The sequence below is a fragment of the Phyllostomus discolor genome, chromosome 1 (genome assembly GCF_004126475.2).
Source record: "Phyllostomus discolor isolate MPI-MPIP mPhyDis1 chromosome 1, mPhyDis1.pri.v3, whole genome shotgun sequence".
Taxonomy (NCBI): Eukaryota; Metazoa; Chordata; class Mammalia; order Chiroptera; family Phyllostomidae; genus Phyllostomus; species Phyllostomus discolor.
In genome coordinates, this window is record NC_040903.2 from 155398717 (window position 1) to 155417353 (window position 18637).

The window sequence follows — 18637 nt, forward strand, 5'->3', positions numbered from 1 at the left end:
ATACAATCTTTAAAAAAGTGTTTTAAAGAATGTATTGCCCTACCCTGGCCTGTGTGGCTTGGTTGGAGCATAATCTTGTAAACTGAAGGGTCGGATGTTCGATTCCCAGTCAGGGTACACACCTGGATGCAGGTTCAGTCTCTGGTTAGGCTGGATACAAGAGGTAACCGATTAATGTTTCTCTCCTTCCCTTCCCCTCTCTCTAAAATCAATAAGCATGTCCTTGGGTAAAAAAAAGAGAGAGGGAGAGAGAATGTATTGAGGGTCCATTTCTTCATCACGAAGGATTTTGGTATTAAGGAGACTATAACTACTATGCCTTCTAGTGCTTTGACAAAACCTCAGATGTATGGCCTTCTGCCCAAGTGGCAGTGATTTCATATTGTTGGAGTGATCAGTGTAGAAGTTTGCTGTGGCTGAACCAAGAAAGAAGGCATATGGAGATTTCTGCAGAAAGTACGAATTCATGAAAGGTTTTGAGGAGGTGAGCAAAGCTGGTGTCTTTCAAACTGCAAGGTGATTTCTAAATGTAAAGAATTTCTTTGGGTTGAGTTCTATGGAAATTTATCATTGACCTGTGTTCCTGAGCTATGAAAAATGAATTTTTGGGCTAAGGAATAATTTTTCTTAATAAATAAGCAACTAACAAATTAAAAAATGTATTGAGCAGGCTAAAGTTAGTTTATCCCACACTAGGTTTAGTGTCTCAGATAGACCCAAGAGTAACTGGCAAATGTGGTGCTTGCCAGGTGGCTGTGGGTCGGTATGGTGCCCTAGATAGACCCAAGAGTAACTGGCAAATGTGGTGCTTGCCAGGTGGCTGTGGGTCGGTATGGTGCCCTAGAATTCATTTGGCTCTCTATGAGTATGCTGAGAATTCAGTTCACCTACCCAAGAAGCACAGAAGACTCTTGGGGACCCTTCTGGGAAATAGGTTGTAACTATAATGTCCCCCAGACTTATTTTGGTCATGGGTATCCATAGGGCATTTCTTTCCAACCTAATTTAAACTAAAATGGTCCTGGGAGATAAGAATTTAAACAGGCCCTCCAGAAGCACTTCAGATTCTCCACTTGGGACAGTAAGAGAGGAGTGACCCTTAAACTACCCTAATTGATTTTAGGCTTCCCTTCTCAAGAAACTGGCCTGAACTAGGAGCAGATCACCCTGCCACAGATACGAACACCCATGAAGTGTTTCTGGTTCATACCACCATCCTAGGGCCTCCAAGACTCTTAACAGAGTACAGTCTCACCTATTTACTTGGCAGTTGATATCCAGAAACCCATTTCTCTGAGCCAATGAACACCAAGGACATCCCTGAGGAGGCCCAGTGCAGGGAGTCCAGACAGTACTAGAGAAGACGGGACCTGGAATGACAAGCAAGACATTCTGTAGCAGGGGTTAAGGTTCAGTGACTAGCAAGAGGTTACAGGGCAGTCTGAATCTCACATGGCATCATGTGGCAGGAAGACCAGTAAACTAATTCGAGGTTAGTCCAGCGTGTGCCCTGGGGACTGCAGATATGTGGGGCAACAGTAGTGATGATGAGAGTGATGGTGAGTATCTTGTGTGGCCATGTCCTCTCAGTCTCTCAGCACTTTACACATGCTTCCCTTTCATCTCTGTGGGAGTTGTGGCTTAATAATAATAATTAGAATACTCCAAGCATCTGTGCTTTGCAAAATACAGCATTAAGCCTTGTTTCTGCCTCTGAGGCTCTTGTCTGTATGAACTGGCAGACATTTGGGTGGGGTGAAGATCTCTGATGGAGGGGAAGAACGTGATGGAATGCAAAGATCAGGGATGTTATTAGTCACCTAACTGATACCTAACATTTTTCTGGTTCTTGGTAGATCAGAGTGGACTTTCTTTCATGCCTGTCAAGGCATGAAGATCAGTGACCTCCCCTGAGTCTCATCTACCCAAGTAGCCAGTCTGGAGACCCAAAGCTTTATCTTGTAAACAGAGCCTTTCTGGATTGGGGGAGTGCTTTATCCTCTGGCTATGAGCGGAGCTTTAACCCCTTCATTTTCGTTCCCATGGTGCCAACAGATTGAGACCTGTTAAAAGCCAGTAATATACACTGGCTTTCCCCAGGTGATCAAGGGACCTGTGGCCAGAACAGAACCTGGAAAAGTCAGTGGCCCATTCTTCTGAAGATATACATCAGGAGAGTAGTCAGGACAACAGGGTGGTTCCGAGTACCTTCAGTACCTCCTTTCCAACCCCATTCTGTCCATAACATGTCACTTCTCTGTCCTGCTCTAACAGGTGACCTTGGAGAAGGTGCTTGGGATAACAGTATCTGGAGGCAGAGGACTTGCCTGTGACCCCCGATCCGGTTTAGTTGCCTACCCAGCTGGGTAAGTATTTTGGAAGAGTTCTTATTGCATGGGAGTTTGTAGCCATGCTAAACCAGTCGGGATGGGCAGGGGCTTTCTGTTCTCTTCTGGGAGATACATCCAGATTAATGTTTTGGTGCCATTTTTGTAAAGGAAATATAGGGCCAGGTAGAGGCTCTGGCTTTTTTGGCCATCCATACCTACCTACACATATAGATCAACATTTTAGGTTATATGCAGCTCCCAATACCATCTTTAATATCTACCTTGTAGTAATTCTTAAAAATAACTTTATTGAGATGTAATTCACGTACTACATAATTGGGCCATTCAGCCCTGACCAGTGTGGCCCAGTTGGTTGGGTGTTGTCCTGTAAAGCAAAAGGTCATCACCAGTCCGATTCCTGTTCAGGGCATGTACGTGGGTTGCAGGTGTAGTCCCCAGTCGGGGGCTGTACTGCAAGTTCAGTTCAGTCCCTAGTCAGAGCAACCAGTCAGTGTTTCTCTTGCATATTGATGTTGCTCTCCCTCCTTCTGCCTCCCTTTCTCTCTCTCTAAAATAAGTAAGTAAAATCTTTTAAAAATACAATAAAATAGCCCTGGCTGGCGTAGCTCAATGGATTGAGCGCGGGCTGCGAACCAAAGCATTGCAGGTTCGATTCCCAGTCAGGGCACATGCCTGGGTTGCAGGCCATGACCCCCAGCAACCGCACATTGATGTTTCTCTTTCTCTCTCTTTCTCCCTCCCTTCCCTCTCTAAAAATAAATAAATAAAATCTTTTAAAAAATAAAAAAATAAAAAAGACAATAAAATGCACAATTCAGTGGTTTTCAGTATATCCACAGAGTTGTACAGCCGTCACCACGATCAATTCTAGAACATTTCCATCACCCTAAAAATCACCCATTAGGAGTCACTCTCCATTTCCCCCTAAGATGTATTTTTAGCCTTGGGCAGCAACTAATCTGTTATGTCTGTATAGATTTACCTATTCTGGATATTTCATAGAATGGAATCATAATATTTGGCCTTTTGTGACTGGCTTTTTTTCATGTAGCATAATGTTTTCATGGTTCATACAGGTTATAGCAGGTATCAGCACTTATTCCTTTTTATGGCCAAATAACCTTTCATTAAAGATAAAAATACCACATTTTATCTCTTCATCAGTTGACGAGCATTCTGGCTATTAATGAAAAATACTGCTCTGAACATATGACTGCTCTGGTCACTTGGAGAGATGTCATGGCCACGGAGGAAGAGCAGAGTTCTGGGCTGGTGCTCTTCTTTCCCTTGCTGCCTTTTCTCCTCCACTCCTACAGGTGGGAAGCCCTTAACCATCATTTCTTTAGGCTGTTGCAGGAGTGTTTGCTTTTGAGGCTTGGAGCCCCTCCTGCTTCTGGTTCTGTCAGCTTCTGTTCCTGCTGCTGGGCACAGGAGCACGAAACTGGGAAGGCCCCCTGCTCTCCCCCTCTTGCCCCACCCTCAACTTGGGAATGCCAAGTTCCCCAATGTGAGCTGCATAGCAGCTTGTGTACATTTTGTACCAGATACATGATTTTCTTAGTTTTATCATCCCATCAAAAAAGCTACCTTATTTGTGCCAGACACTTTGTTAAGCATTTTACAGGAATTATTTTATTTTAATACTCTGAGAAGTTCTGTGAGATTGGAACTGTACCATCCTATATTTTAAAAACCAGGATTCAAAGCACTTAAGTAGTTTGCTCAAGGTCACACAGCTAGTGTCTGTATTGGGATTCCAACTCAAGCAGTCTGACTGCAGAGCTCTTTCAAAATGGGGCAAGACTGGACTTTCTGCTCATTTTTAAAAGCTGCTTTTCTCCTAAGCTGTCTACTTACCATTTGAGTGAAAAATGCCCAATTGCTGGGCATCTCCATCTGTGTCAAGGAGACTTCTGCCCTTGGGTTCTGGGGTCAGTGTTTCTCTTGAGTGGCCCTCTGGCATTTGCTGTCTGGTGGAGATGCTATGGGAGCTGCACTGGCTTTGCCCCTGCAGAGCCTGAAGTGGCCTCCGTCTCCTGCTCCAGAAGCAGGAGCTGATGAATGACTGCTGTTGCTGGATACCCTGTGCAGCCTGCCTCAGGGGAATTCCGCTTGTGCCTGCCTCTGCCTGGGAAAGCTAGGTTCCTTCTTGTGGAGGTGCGGCTGGGGCTGGCTAGGAAAGGCCCGGGCTTCTGTTCATTGCGTGCTGAGCCCTGTGTCCCTGCCCTTGGAATTGTGGAACCCTGCAGCCACTCTCTTCCCTCTACACTCCCAGGCCCCAGGCCTGGCGCCCTTTAAGGGTGTGTGCTTCTGTTTAAGGGCAGGTCCCAGCCTGGCTCTTGTGCCTACCAGTCATTATCCTTTCAGGTGTTGTATGGAAGATTCCCTGCTGTAACCTCTGGTAGATTTCCTCAGTGCGCTTGTCTTGGGCCAGTCCTGGGCAGTGCCCCAATCCCCTATACCCTTTGATTTCCTAGAATTTAAGTCTTCTCTTTGCAAGTGGCCCCTTTCTGGTTGTTTAGTGTTGCTCTGTGCTAAAGCTCCCTGGTGTGCCTCTGGAGTATCTGGGGGCCACCAAGACCTTTGTCAGCCAAGCAGCCTCTTTGCCTCCCTCCCTCTCTTCCTTTTCTTCCTATTTGGTGATCCAAACACCCTCACCCTCACCCCCACTCTCTTGTTCTTACTGAGAGCTTGTTGGTCAAGTAGCAGCTCAGGTATCCTAGAAACAAGAAGAGAAACAAAGCTCAGAAAATCCTCCCAGAGGCCTAGAGACACATATCAAACCAAAACAAAATTTTCTGAAAGGAAATGAAACAGCTCTGGGAGGGTAGGGTGGAGGGGGATGTGTGTCAGGCAGAGATGGGCTGAAGTCTCTGGGCAGAGACCCCCCTGCATTTTAGTGGCTCCAGCGTCTCTTCTCCCCAGTTCTCCTTTTGCTGTTGTTTTCCCCACAGGAAGCCTGCCCCTCACCTGTCACACTTTAAGCCCATCTGCCCTTGGAGGCCAGGCTAGTTCCCAGGTCGCCTTGTTGAAGGACTCAGTTTAGTTGAACTCCTGTGACTGACTTGTGCCCCTTTCCTGTCTGGCTTGGTAGAGAATGCAGGGGCCTGAGAGCCCTGCACACCCTCTATTGCTACTGTGGGGCCAGTCAGTTCTGAGAAGGGCCCCCAGTACCAGGGCCTGGCCTGGGCGAATGCTGTGGGCAGAGGAGCTACTGGAGTGGGAGATTGCCGGGAAAGCTACTGGCCCTATCCGGCAGCCAAGAGGAGACCTCTTGGTAGTTTTAACTAGGGAGGAGGAGGGGAACTGCAGCTCTCCTGAAAAGGCCCTTCACTTACTCAGCCCATGTTGGAATTTATGCTGAGGTCCCCATTTCAAAGCACTGGACTGGGCATGAAGCCACAGTCTCCTCCTGAACTGTGTTCTGGCAACATCTGAGCTGAAGGAGCATAGAACTACCCTTCTTATTCTCTGGCAAGCCCCACGTCCAGGGGCTGTGGAGAGACTGGGTGAACCTGAAAGAAGAGGATGCTTGACTTGGTGCCCTGAGGGATGTGAATCATGTAAATATGACAGACAGGGTCACTACTTTTGTGGAGTTTAGGTTCAAGAAGGACAAGCAGACAATAAACATGTAAACAAGTAAATGAGCAAAAGAATATCAGAGAGTCGTAAGTGTTCTAAGAATAAAACTGGATGATGGAAGAACCACCATGTGAAGATTGACACCAAAGTGTCCCAGGTGAAGGACACCTCAGGTGCAAAGGTCCCAAGGCAAGGAGGGGTACACTCACTTTCTTGAGGAGCTGAACACTAGCCATGGTGGCTAGACCATATGAATGAGAGTAGGGAGGCTCAGACAGTACCACTTTGACCTGGCTTATAAGTCTTACAGCTCACAGAGATTCACCTCTTGCCTGGAAGAAAATATGTTCAGAGTCCACAGAAAGAAGTGTACTCAGAGCTCTGTACCAGTGGCCATGTTAGTTACCAGGGTATTACCAGGTCTTGTCTCATGCCTTGGTGGCAGTGAGGTGGTAGGGTTTGGCAGGGTTCATAAAGTGTCCCAGAAATAGAGATGCCAGTGGGTCTTGTGGCCTGGCCTAAGAGGGTTACTTATTTGGAAGGCTTTGGAGTCCAGGTCTAAAGAGAACCACAACCAAGGATGCCCTAGGAAACATCCTAGACTCATTATCTCTGAGAATAATTAAAGCTATAAGATTATCCCTTTAGAGGTAAATCTGGAGGGACAGTTTGTAATTGCATACCTGATGTGGACCTTATGAGTCACTGGTACCCAGCAAGTCCTATATGGGATGCTGTCGTAGGGTGCCCCACTGCAACTGCTGCCATTCCTGCATAGCCCTGTGCTTGTTCTCAGCGCACCAGAGGACCCTTCAGGAAGATGTGTAGGAGCACTATGCCTGGTTACATGATCTTCAGTCTTAACAATTCTTTGAGGTAAACATTATTATTCCTATTTTACAGATGAGCACATTGACTTTCAGAGAAGTTAAGGAAGATGCCCAAGATCACATAGTGTGTTAGCAGATGGTCTTTAAGCCCAGTTTTCTTGTTTCTATCATCACTCTGCCCTTGAGTATCAGTGCCTCCTAAAAGTCTGAGGTAGGGAAAATCATGGACCAGCCCTAGGTCCTTAGTTCACAGTTTTGTTACTTAGGAGGTTCCTCAGAAATTGGAACTTTGAGATCTGGTAGCTAGAGAAATAAAGATTTGTTCACTTGTTCACAAATATTTATTGAGTGCCTATCTTCTAGGCCCTGGGGATGTGGTAGTAAACAAAACAGGTGAAAATACCATCTTCACAGAGCTAGCAATCTACTGGTGAAGGTAGACCCCTTCCCCCCAAGAAAGTAAACTGTAGAGAATATGACAACTTGGTATGTGCTATGGAAGGTGTATAAGCAATGACCAGTGGAAGGGAATAGGGAATGGGGGTATGAAGTTGTAATGTAACTAGGGCTGGAATGTGACACTTGAGCAAATCTTGAGGGACCTTTGGTGAGTCCCTGATTTTACCTAGTCTGAAAGAAGAAATTGTAAAGCGCAGGATCTCTGCTCAAACCTTCCGTGTCTTGCTCCCTGTATGTGCTGCTGCATTCATTGCTTGACTTGGGGTTCGTTTGTTTCTGCCGTTTGGAGGATAGGGAGTGATAGGAGGCAGGTCATGTCGGAAAGCTGGGCTCTTTGTGATGGCAGCAGGCCTGGACCTGTCCAGGGGAGGGGGTTGTTGAGGGCTGGCCTTTTCTGATTCAGAGAAGTCCCTGGGCAGTGGGCTAGTACCTGGTACTGGTGCTCCACGTGACGCCCCAGCTAAGGCTTGCGGGACTGAGGCCTCACTGTCTTTCCTGTGAGAGCGAGCAGTCTCCCTGCACCTGGACCCCTGGGGTTCTGAATTACGGGACTCAACTGGCTGGGCAAGCCCAGCCCTTGTCATGTTGAGGATTGCAGCCAGCACTGCTGCAAGGGCCACGTGAAGATGACTGCCTGCTGTGCTGGGCTGCGTCAAGAGACCTGGAGGCCCAGGGCCAAATATTGATGCAAACTGAGCTCCACCTTCTCTCCCCTAGTGGACTAAGGAGTTTGGTCAAGAAGACTGAGGGGCTCCCACATCAGTGTTTTGATCTGCTCTTTTGAGAGGACCTCAGTGGGCTGGGCACAGGGGGAACCTTGGATGTTTTTGCCAAGTTCTGTCCTCACTCCATCATCTGTATTATTGTCCCCACAAGTGTGACTGTGGGTTGGTGTCTTTCTTCCTCTTTCTCTGTGTTGGAGGTTTCCAAATTTGAATAATTAGAAGTAAAAATTTCAGTTTAAGGATCTATTTCTGTGTGTTCCCCTCCTTTGTTTAACTCTTTCATGCCACAGGTGAGAATTTTTCAGGTTATACTATGTGTGGCAGCGGGATGGATGTTAGAGAAAGGAAGAGGTGCCCCGTGGCCAGTTATCTTTCTCTCTATTTTGTGTTTTTACCCACATACCCTCACACCTTCTCCTTCCACCATGGAGTTTAACTTAAGGGAAGGAGGAAACAGAAGATGTTGTGGCCCAACAAAATTCAGCATTTGTGTGCAGTAACTTGGAAAGTGTTTTAAGCAGTGTGATGCATTGCCCTTGAAGGTCATGATGCTGCTTTGGGGTGATAGGTTTAAAGGAAAATTCAAAAGCTTACCATAGAGCCCCCATCACCTACTTGTGTTCTGGATTTGGAATGCTATTGGCTGGAATATGCAGAGTCTGTTCAAGTCAGATCAGCTCTCAGCTGAAGCCTTCTGCCATGGTTTATCTGCAGCTGATCAGAAAGCTAGGTAACCTGTAACCACTTAGACTAGAAGCCATTGCTAGAGAGAGGAGCTGGCAGAGGGCCTCCTCAACAGGTCAGCACAGATAGCAAGGAAGTTCAGCTAACATCAGTTAGCCCAAAAACTTGCTGGGCTCTTCATGATGGTGGCAGGTCGGGGGTGTGGGGAGCATCATCTCATTTTTCACATATTGAATAGAGTATAAAATCTAAATATTTAAATCTGTGAACTTTGAACTGTAATTGCTATAATTTTCATTGTGCCTATTCTGATATCCAAAAATTCTGTCACCTAAATCAGGCATGTGCCCTGACTGGGAATTGAACTGGCGATCCTTTTCACCTAAATCCTTATTCCCTCATAGTGCCCCAGTCTTCTTTCCCTCTTCTCAAAGGCTCTTGCCCTTAGCACCCTAAACCTAATGGTCAGTGTGCTTCCTGTGTTTCAACTTCGTTTTTTTGTTTTTTGTTTTTAATTTACTGATTTGAGAGAGAGACAGAGATCAACATCGATTTTTGTTTGTTCCACTTATTTATGCACTCATTGGTTGATTCTTGTATGTGCCCTCACTGAGGACTGAACTCATAACCTTGTATTGGGATGATGCTCTAACTGAGCTACCAGTCAGGGCAACTTCAGTTTTCTCTTCTTTCCCCCACTTATTCCACTCTGCTTTTCTTAGGGCATTACTTCTGGTATCCTGCCTCTTTGATTTAGTTGAAGGGACTTGAGGACGTTACCTCACTGCTCTGAACTCATTTTTCCATCAAAAGTGGGGGTAACTGTACCAGGTCCCACGGTTGTAAGGATTAGCTAAGACCAGATGTCTGAGTTGCTTAGCAGAGTGCCTGCTACATAGAAAGTGCCATGATACATTGGTAACTCTTATTGGGCTGTGTAAAGAGCAGAAGATCAGTTACTTAAGGAAGTGGATGCCTTCAGGTTTAGAGTTTATTGAAACTCTCATGTGATGCTTTGTAACTTAGCCAGGAGATGTCACTTCTGTATTTTTCCATGTTTCTGTCTTAGATAATTAAGGTAGTTTTTCCCCCTCAATATTTCCCCATCCTTTCTTGCTACCTTCCAAGCTTATCATCTCCTAAGTCTATGAAAATGCAGCTATTTTTTTTATCTCCGACCTTAACCCATCTCTTCTTTCTTGGCTGCCTTCCCAGAACAAAATATAAAGCCTTCTTTAAAGTTTTTTATCATTACTTGCCCTGGCTGGTGTGGCTCAGTGGATTGAGTGCCAGCCTGTGAACCCAAAGGTCACTGGTTCGGCTCCCGGTCAGGGCACATGCTGGGTTGTGGGCAGGTCCTCAGTTGGGGGCATGTGAGAGGCAACTGATTGATGTATCTTCTCACACATTGATGTTTCTCTCCTCGCTTTCTCCTCCCTTCCCCTCTCTCCAAAAATAAATAAGTAAAATATTTTTTAAACAAGTTTTTACTGTTACTAAGCTCCTAACAGGACTCACCTCCATTCTCCCTCAGGGAAACCTGATACAGTCCCTTAGCCACCTTGTTCCCCACAGCCGGGAGCCGCCTTTCAGCTTCATTACTATGTTCTAGGAGTAGTAATATTAAGATTGCCATTTGTTTGGCTCCTGTTTGTCAAAGAAATCATTTAATACTCACAGAGGTCCTATGAGCCTAAAATCAGGTGTCTACTTTTTTATAGATAAGGAAATAGGCTTGTGATTTAACCAGGGTCACTAGGTGTACATGGCAGAACAAGGACACAACCATGGTCTCTAGCTCCAAACCCACAATGTCCCTATTGCCCTACACTGCCTCTGAGGCTCCAGAGGTCCTTGGCCCTCCTTCCATAGAAGATAGGTGAGGTGTGGAGTAGGGAGGAGAACTGATGTCCCACAGGACCGAGCTGATGGACTAAGGGAGGCATTTATCCTTTTAATAAATGGTTCTTGAACAACTGCAATGGACCATACTCTGCTAAGCCCAGGAGACAAAGCAGTGAGCAAAACCAGATCCAGGTCCCACCCTCATAGAATACATAGTCTAATGGGAGAGATTATTAAAACAAATGTAAAATTGCAGCTGTGATAAATGTCACAAAAGGTTGATACACTGTGCCATGACAGCATATACGAGGCCATATAACCTGAGATCTGAAAGAAGACTAAGGGTTAACTAGTTGGAAAAGAGGGAGAAGAATGTTCTAGACAAGGGGAGTGGCTTCTTTAAAGGCCCTGTAGTGGGAGGAGCATAGCAAATTAAAGGGAATGAAAAAAATATGAGAGAAGAGAGAGCACAAGAAATTGAAAATCTTTATGAAAAAATAATGACAGAAGACTTCCCTAACTTGGTGGAGAAAATAGACATACAAGTCCAGAAATCACAGAGTCCCAAACAAGATGAACCCAAAGAGGCCCACACCAAGACACATCATAATTAAAATACAAGAGGTTAAAGACAAAGAGAGAATCTTAAAGATTTTCTTTTCTTTCTTTATAGAGAGAGGGGAAGGGAAGGAGAAAGAAAGGGAGAGAAACATGGACGTGTGAGAGAAATATCAGTCGGCTTCCTCTTGCACTCCCCGAGCTGGGGACCTGGCTTGCAACTCAGGTGTGTGCCCTGACCAGGAATTGAACTGGTGGCCTTTTGGTCCAAGGGGTGATGGCCAACCCACTGAACCACACCAGTCAGGGCCAAAGAGAGACTCTTAAAAGCAGCAAGAGAAAAGTAGTTAGTTGTCTATAAGGGAGCTCCCATAAGACTGTCAGCTGGCTTCTCAACAGAAGCTTCGCAGGATAGAAGAGACTTGCAAGAAATACTCAAAGTAATGAAAAACAAAGACCTACAACCAAGATTACTCTACCCAGCAAAACTATCATTTAGAATCAAATAACATAAAGAGCTTCCCAGACAAGAAAAAGCTAAAGGAGTTCGTCACTACCAAACCAGTATTATATGAGATGTGAAAGGGTCTTCTTGAAGAAAAAGAAGAGGAAGCAGCAGCAGCTGCCACCGCCACCTTGGCTGGTGTGGCTCAGTGGATTGAGTGCAGGCTTGTGAACCAAAGGGTCACTGGTTTGATTCTTAGTCAGGCACATGCCTGGTTGCAGCTAGGTCCCTAGTAGGGGACACGTGAGAGGCAACCACACATTGATGTTTCTCCACCTCTCTTTCTCCCACCTTTCCCCTTTCTCTAAAAATGAATAAATAAATAAAGATTTTTAAAAGGCAGAAGGAGACCTATGCAAGCAGATCAGGTCAACCTTAAACCTTGATCCATCTATTTTTTTAAAAAATAGAGGAAGAAGGAAGAAAAGATTTAAAAAGAACAATAAAATGGCAATAAATACATATCTATCAACACTTGAGTCTAAAAAACAGAATGAAGAAGTAGAACAGAAACACTCATAGATACAGAGAATGTTTTGATGGATGCCAGATGGGACAGGGGTTGGGGAGAATTGATGAAAAAGGTGGAGGGATTAAGAAGTACAAATTGCTAGTTACACAATACTCATGGAGGTGTAAAGTACAGCATAGGGACTATAATCAATAATATTCTAATAATTATGTATGGGGTGCCAGATGGGTACCAAGATTTATTGGGATTATCACTTAGTAAGTTTATATAATGTCTAATCACTGGGGTATACACCTGAAACTAATATAATAATGTATGTCAACTGTAATTGAAAAAAAAATGGAAGAAATGCTAAATGTTAGTTAAAGGTTAATGAAAATGGAAATGTGATTTCTTTTTCCTCAAACAATGAAAACTTCTGATACGGCATTCTGGAGGGGAAGCGGGAGAATGCAAGTTGACATAAAAAGAAAATGGCAAAAGGGACCAAAGAAGGGGAACAAGGAAGAGATTAGGAGATGGGGAGAGAAGGAGAAAGAAAACAGTCAGGAAGAGTTTTGAGGGAGGTGGGGTTAGAAGAGAAGAGATATGGACTCAGGAATTCCAAGATCTGTTGATCAGCCTGGCAGTTCGGGGTGTATCTGGTGCACCTCAGAGATCCTAGTGTCTCCAGCGATTGCCTGTGGAATTTGCATATTGAAGCGGTTTTATTGAGCCTAAGATACTAAGCATTGACAATATGTACCACCTTTGCTTCAAGTTTCTAACAAGGGTTGAGGTTCATGTATGGGGGCCACAGGAGGTTACCTACCAAATAAGTGTGGGGTCTGGGGGAAGTTGTTCTCTTGCTCGTTCTCTCCCCATCCCCTTACCTGGTGCAGCAGGTCCCACGCCTGCTCCTGTCAGCTAGTTACAGAGCTGATGAAGTAGAGGCAGGAGAGACAGTAGGCCTAGGCCTGCTGACAGCCAGGGACTCTGGAGGGAGTACACTGCATAGCTAAGGCTTCCCGCTTCCTCTCCCTGGAGCCTACCATCTAGGCTCCTCTCTGGAGCTGCCTCTGGAGGGTCAATCTGAACCTGATCCCATCCCAGTCTTGCCACCAGACAGAGAGGGTACTGCCCTCCTCTGTGCTTGGCAGGTGGAGTCCCTGGTTGCCTTCTGGCAATCTGGAGGGTTCGTCTAAGGCTCTTGGGGCCAGGGATTTTCAGCGCTGGGCCAGGGAGCTCTGAGTTGCTGAACAGGCTTCTTTAGGCCCTCCGAGCTCTCTCTGCCCCTCCTCTTAGTCTTACAGGGTCTTTTTGCAATTTTGGCCCTCTGCCTCCCACCCCCTTCCTCATCTGACATGTAGAGGGTTGTGGAGGGCCAGCTCTTGCCAAGTACACATGTGGGCGCACCTGTGAGAGGCCTCACCTCTCCTTGGAGCATAAATGCTGGACTCATGTGGATCCAAACCTGTGAACGGGCTGTATACCTGTGGCCTGCATTGCTCAATCATGTGTCCCCTTTCCTCTCGCACCCCTCCCTGGACTCTGTGTGAGGATGGTGGGAAGGCCTGTGTCCCTGCTGCTCTTTGTGGGTATGACCAGAGATGGTGTGTGCTGCTTAGGGACCTGGTAGGGATAGGCTTCCATGGACCGATTTTCACCCTCAGGGGGCTGCAGAAACAGGCCCTTGTGGGCAGGGAAAGGAAGGAAGGAAGGAAGGGTTTGCAGGAGAAGCAGTCACTTGCCCTCAGTGGCAAGTGGAGCCTCTCTGTTGGGTGACTGGAATTCCCAACACCAGGTAGCCTGGGAGCTCCTGGGGGAGCTGAGGTTTGGTGCTGAGTCTGTTGTCTAACTCATCCCTCCAGGTGTGTGGTTGTGCTGTTCAATCCCCGGAAACACAAACAACACCACATCCTCAACAGTTCCAGGTAAATGGGTCTGAGCCCTCAGGGAGTACCTCCATCTCCTGGGGCCTGTGACACAGGCACAGTCTGGGGTCTCTGGCTTCTGGAAGAGGGAAATGCCACATGTGCCATTGGTGTCCCCTGGTCTTGCCTTTTGAGGGAACTGTGAGGGAGCCAGGCTTAGGCCAGGCTGCCAGTGCTCCTCTGAGCCAGCCTCATCTCTTACAGGAAGACCATCACTGCCCTTGCCTTCTCCCCTGATGGCAAGTACTTGGTCACTGGAGAGGTAAGTGAGGAAAGGGGGCTGCAGTTCTCTGAGGAGAATGGGTGATGTGCCCTCAGCAGAGAGCTAAAATTGTAGGCCCTAGTTAGGGCTGCTGCCACTTTGGCTCCCTAAACAGAAACCAAATAAATCCTGGTGTTTGCTATGCCCTTAAAACAGTGGTCCTTAAGCTTTAGTGTGTGTCTGAATCACGTGGAGGGCTTGTTAAAGTGCATGGTGCTGGACCTAACCCCAGAGATTTTGATTTTGGGGTGGGGCTCCAAAATTTGTATTTCTAACAAGTTCTTACTTCATGCTGCTTCTGCTTAGTTAGGGAAGCACACTTTGAAAACACTTTAAAATATTCCTTATCCCTGGAGGTCCCCTGCTGGGCATATAAGGAATACCTCTTAGCTTAGTCTCACAGAGAGGCAGTGGGGGCAGAAATAGGCGTGAATGGTAGTGATTCTCAACCCTGGCTGCCCATCAGAAATACTCAAGATTTGAACAAATACAGAGGTGCAGACCCTCACCCAGAGATATTGAACAAAATCTGGGGCCATTTTCTCCCTGATAATCATTGTTGTCCTGAGATATTATTGTTTCCTCTCTACCTTTGCCCTGCATAGGACTCTGCTCTTGACTCTTGGCCAGAAGGTCATTAGATTGTATTCAGTAGCTGGGGAGGTGAGGGCCCTCACTCTGAAAGGCTAATGGGGTCTGTATGCTTCTGGCCCTTACTTCCAGTCCTTGCCTCCCTGCAGAGTGGGCACATGCCAGCAGTTCGGGTTTGGGATGTGGCTGAGCGTAGCCAGGTGGCAGAGCTGCAGGAGCATAAGTATGGTGTGGCTTGTGTGGCCTTCTCCCCCAGCGCCAAGTACATTGTCTCCGTGGGCTACCAGCATGACATGATTGTCAACGTCTGGGCCTGGAAGGTGAGTGGGCTGGGTGGGCTGGGTGGGCGGGCCTGGCAGTCTCATGAGGTTTCCAGGGCCAGTTGGGGGGCCGGGAAGATACTGACTGGAGCCCCTTTACTCCGCTCTACTGATCTCAGTCTCATTCTAGAAAATGATCTGAGGCAGGAAAGAGCAACTATGTAGCCAAACGTACTGGTAGAAAGGAATTGGTTTCATGCCTTTGAGGGAACTCTTAGAGGAAATGAATCTTTTCAACTCCTCTGGAAAGGGATTCTCCTCACTCCCCTGATTTTTCTGACCAGTGAATCCCAGAAAGAAACTTCTTTTTTTTTTTCAAGTGCAAATACATTTTAACTCTCCTCTCCTCTGTGCCTTTCTTCTTAGCTCAAAGAGGCAGAACCTTTATTCTTTCTTTGGCTCTCTCTCCAGAAAAACATTGTAGTGGCCTCTAATAAGGTGTCCAGTCGGGTGACAGCGGTGTCCTTCTCTGAAGACTGCAGCTACTTTGTCACTGCAGGCAACCGACATATCAAATTCTGGTACCTTGATGACAGTAAGACCTCAAAGGTGAGATGCTGAGGCTGGAAGTAGCCACTAGGGCCTAGGCCTGCTCAGCCTATCCCAGAAGACCATGCTCCACTTGGGCCCTTCTCTGCTTGCTCAGCAGCCATACAGATCTGGTTGAGTCAGATGCTGTCTGGGCTGAGGCGTAGTCTCAAAAGCATGAGGGCCTAGTTTCCAGGGGCAGGCTCTGGGGTCGATGGGTGGGCAACAGTGGTATGTCTCCACAGGTGAATGCTACTGTGCCCCTGCTGGGCCGTTCAGGGCTGCTGGGGGAGCTGCGGAACAATTTGTTCACTGATGTGGCCTGTGGCCGAGGGAAGAAGGCAGACAGCACCTTCTGCATCACATCCTCAGGGCTGCTGTGCGAGTTCAGTGATCGGAGGCTTTTGGATAAGTGGGTGGAACTGAGAGTAAGTACCTCTGGCCCAGCTGGTTGGGGCTGTGCATGTCTCGGCTCAGGGGAGAACTGATGCCTATGGCTCCATACCAGGGGCTGGGTTCTCTGCATGCAGGAGGGAACCCAGGAGAAGAAGCTTGAGGGAGCCAGGGTGTGGCCCAGTTCTCCCCACCCCCACCATGGAGGTCTGTGTAACTGCCTCCTCTCTGCTCTCTTTCTGTCTGTCTTTCCCCTGCTTTCCTCTTCTGCTCAGAACACAGACAGCTTCACAGTAAGTGATGCCTAGACTTTCCTGTCTTTCTCATGCTGTTTCTTTCTCTTTGCTGGGCTTTTCCTACTCTGTTTTCTTTGCTAAAACCTTTAATACCTTAGGAGGGTCCCTGACTCCCATCCCCCAAACTGCACGTGGCTGTGGGCTCTCTGGCCACCTGCTGCTGGAGGGAGGGGCATCTCTAGATAACAGCTGAGGGGCTCAGCAGAGCAGCTGGACTGCTTTTCCCTTGACCCTGCCTTGGCTAGTCTCTCCTCTTGGCAGGTGACTGTTGAGGAGGGGTTGGGTAGGTGGCCTGTGCTGACCCGAGTCCCTCTGCCTGCAGACCACCGTGGCCTACTGCATCTCTGTGAGCCAGGACTACATCTTCTGTGGCTGTGCTGATGGCACCGTGCGCCTCTTCAACCCCTCTAACCTGCACTTTCTCAGCACCCTGCCCCGACCCCATGCCTTGGGGACAGACGTTGCCAGTGTCACCGAGGCCAGGTGAGCTATGTGGGCCCCGCGCCTCCATTTAGAGGCTCGTGCTATGTCCAGTCTTCAGTGAACGAGGTGAAGAGTGTATTAAAGATAACCAGGAATACTTCTGCAGACAGACAAAATTGGGTTTATTGGTACTCTTGCAAACAAGGAGAACTAGGGAGTATCTCAGTAAGTGGGGGGCATTGTAAGATTTGGGGTATTGTGTGAGGTGATTTTAGAAATGGTTCAAGAGATTGAAATTTTGCTGTGGTTGGATGCTGTCAGGAAGTAGGGGCAAGTCTGTAATTAGACATCCTAATAATTTTATTTGTCAGGTGGGACTGAAGTTGTAATTGATAAAGAAGAAGCAAGCAATCCTGGCAGATCGGAAAGGGTGGATATTTGGTCACTTCTGTGGTTTGCATGGTGATCTTGTTTTATCTCTGTGCAGACAGAAGAACACAGAGCAGTCTTGTATTTGTTCTGCTCTGTCATGGCCATAGAGTTACCTTGTTTGATGTTGGTGTTCTGTGATGTTGTTTGTGTTCGTCAGGAGAACACCATGGCCCAGCAGCTAGTGCTGGGGCAGCTCCCGCTGACGGCTTTGGGGGCTGCTTCTGTTTTTCTCAAGCACCTGCTTTCAAATGTTTGGGTCTGGACAGGGCTTCCCATGTTCTACTCCTTCCTTCGTGGGTTGCCTTCTGTTTTCATTCCTTTCAGTCCTCCATTTCATCAGCTCCTCACTCACCAGTCTGCTTGTCCTCTTTCCCACAGTCGCCTCTTCTCTGGAGTGGCCAATGCCAGGTATCCAGACACCATTGCCTTGACCTTTGATCCCACCAACCAGTGGCTGTCTTGTGTGTACAACGATCACAGCATTTATGTTTGGGATGTGAGGGACCCCAAGAAAGTGGGCAAGGTGTACTCAGCTCTGTATCATTCTTCCTGCGTCTGGAGTGTGGAGGTAAGTGGGCTGGGACACCTTGAGACTGGCCAGGTTTGTTGGCATACCATTGTGAAGGTGGAAAGCGGGGATCCACAGGTGTTGGGGATATAACATCATGTTCCTGCTGCCTCCTTGTTGTATAACTTGTTATGTATAACATCCCTGTGTACCCACCTATCCTCAGACAGACCCTGCGGACTGAACTTGAATTTTAGTGCTTATATATCTTAGGCTTCTTCCAGTGTGCCCCTGTCCATTCCTAGCTTTGCCTTGTTTTGGGCTGGGTGATCTTGGACAAGTTAATGAACTTGACTGAGCTTCAGTTTCTTCAACTGTAAAACGATGTACCTGATTCACCTGACTGTCTAAGAATTAAATGAAATGTTAAGTGGGAGACATAGAAGTGTCCCTGGTACAGGGACTTTCTTTTAGTGATTACAAAGAATATATGGTAGTCGTGGCGTGCTTACTATGTGGCGGCAGTCACTGGGCTAAGTCTTGGCTAGCATTATCCCTTTAATCCCATTCCCTTTTCCCTGGGCAGACAAAAGACTGCTCCCTCACTGGAGATCTGACTGTGTTCCCTCAACCCCTGCAGGTCTACCCAGAAGTGAAGGACAGTAACCAAGCCTGCCTTCCCCCCAATTCCTTCATCACTTGTTCCTCAGACAACACCATCCGCCTGTGGAACACAGAGAGCTCCGGGGTGCATGGCTCCACCCTGCACCGAAATATCCTCAGCAATGTGAGCCCTGAGGCCTTAGGGCCCCCATTCCATACTTAGTATCCCCTTCCCTCAGCCTTTACACCTCCTCAGGAACTGGGTCCCCAGACTTTGATATTCCAGCTTTTGTTTGACTGGTCTCTACAAGCCAAGGGTCTATCTTGTCCAGCAGTCCTCTCCCCTTGTAGTTA

At 47.2% G+C, this 18637-nt stretch overlaps 1 protein-coding gene across 1 annotated transcript in view; it reads left to right on the forward strand.

Moving 5' to 3' along the window:
* The window catches only part of MAPKBP1 (mitogen-activated protein kinase binding protein 1), a 60495-nt gene that overhangs the window by 29733 nt on the left and 12125 nt on the right, over positions 1-18637 (forward strand). The window contains 10 exon segments of the mRNA XM_036032002.1: positions 2275-2366; positions 13865-13927; positions 14132-14189; positions 14930-15100; positions 15512-15649; positions 15874-16056; positions 16297-16314; positions 16640-16800; positions 17551-17740; positions 18321-18467. Of these exon segments, the coding sequence (XP_035887895.1) occupies positions 2275-2366; positions 13865-13927; positions 14132-14189; positions 14930-15100; positions 15512-15649; positions 15874-16056; positions 16297-16314; positions 16640-16800; positions 17551-17740; positions 18321-18467 (1221 nt within the window).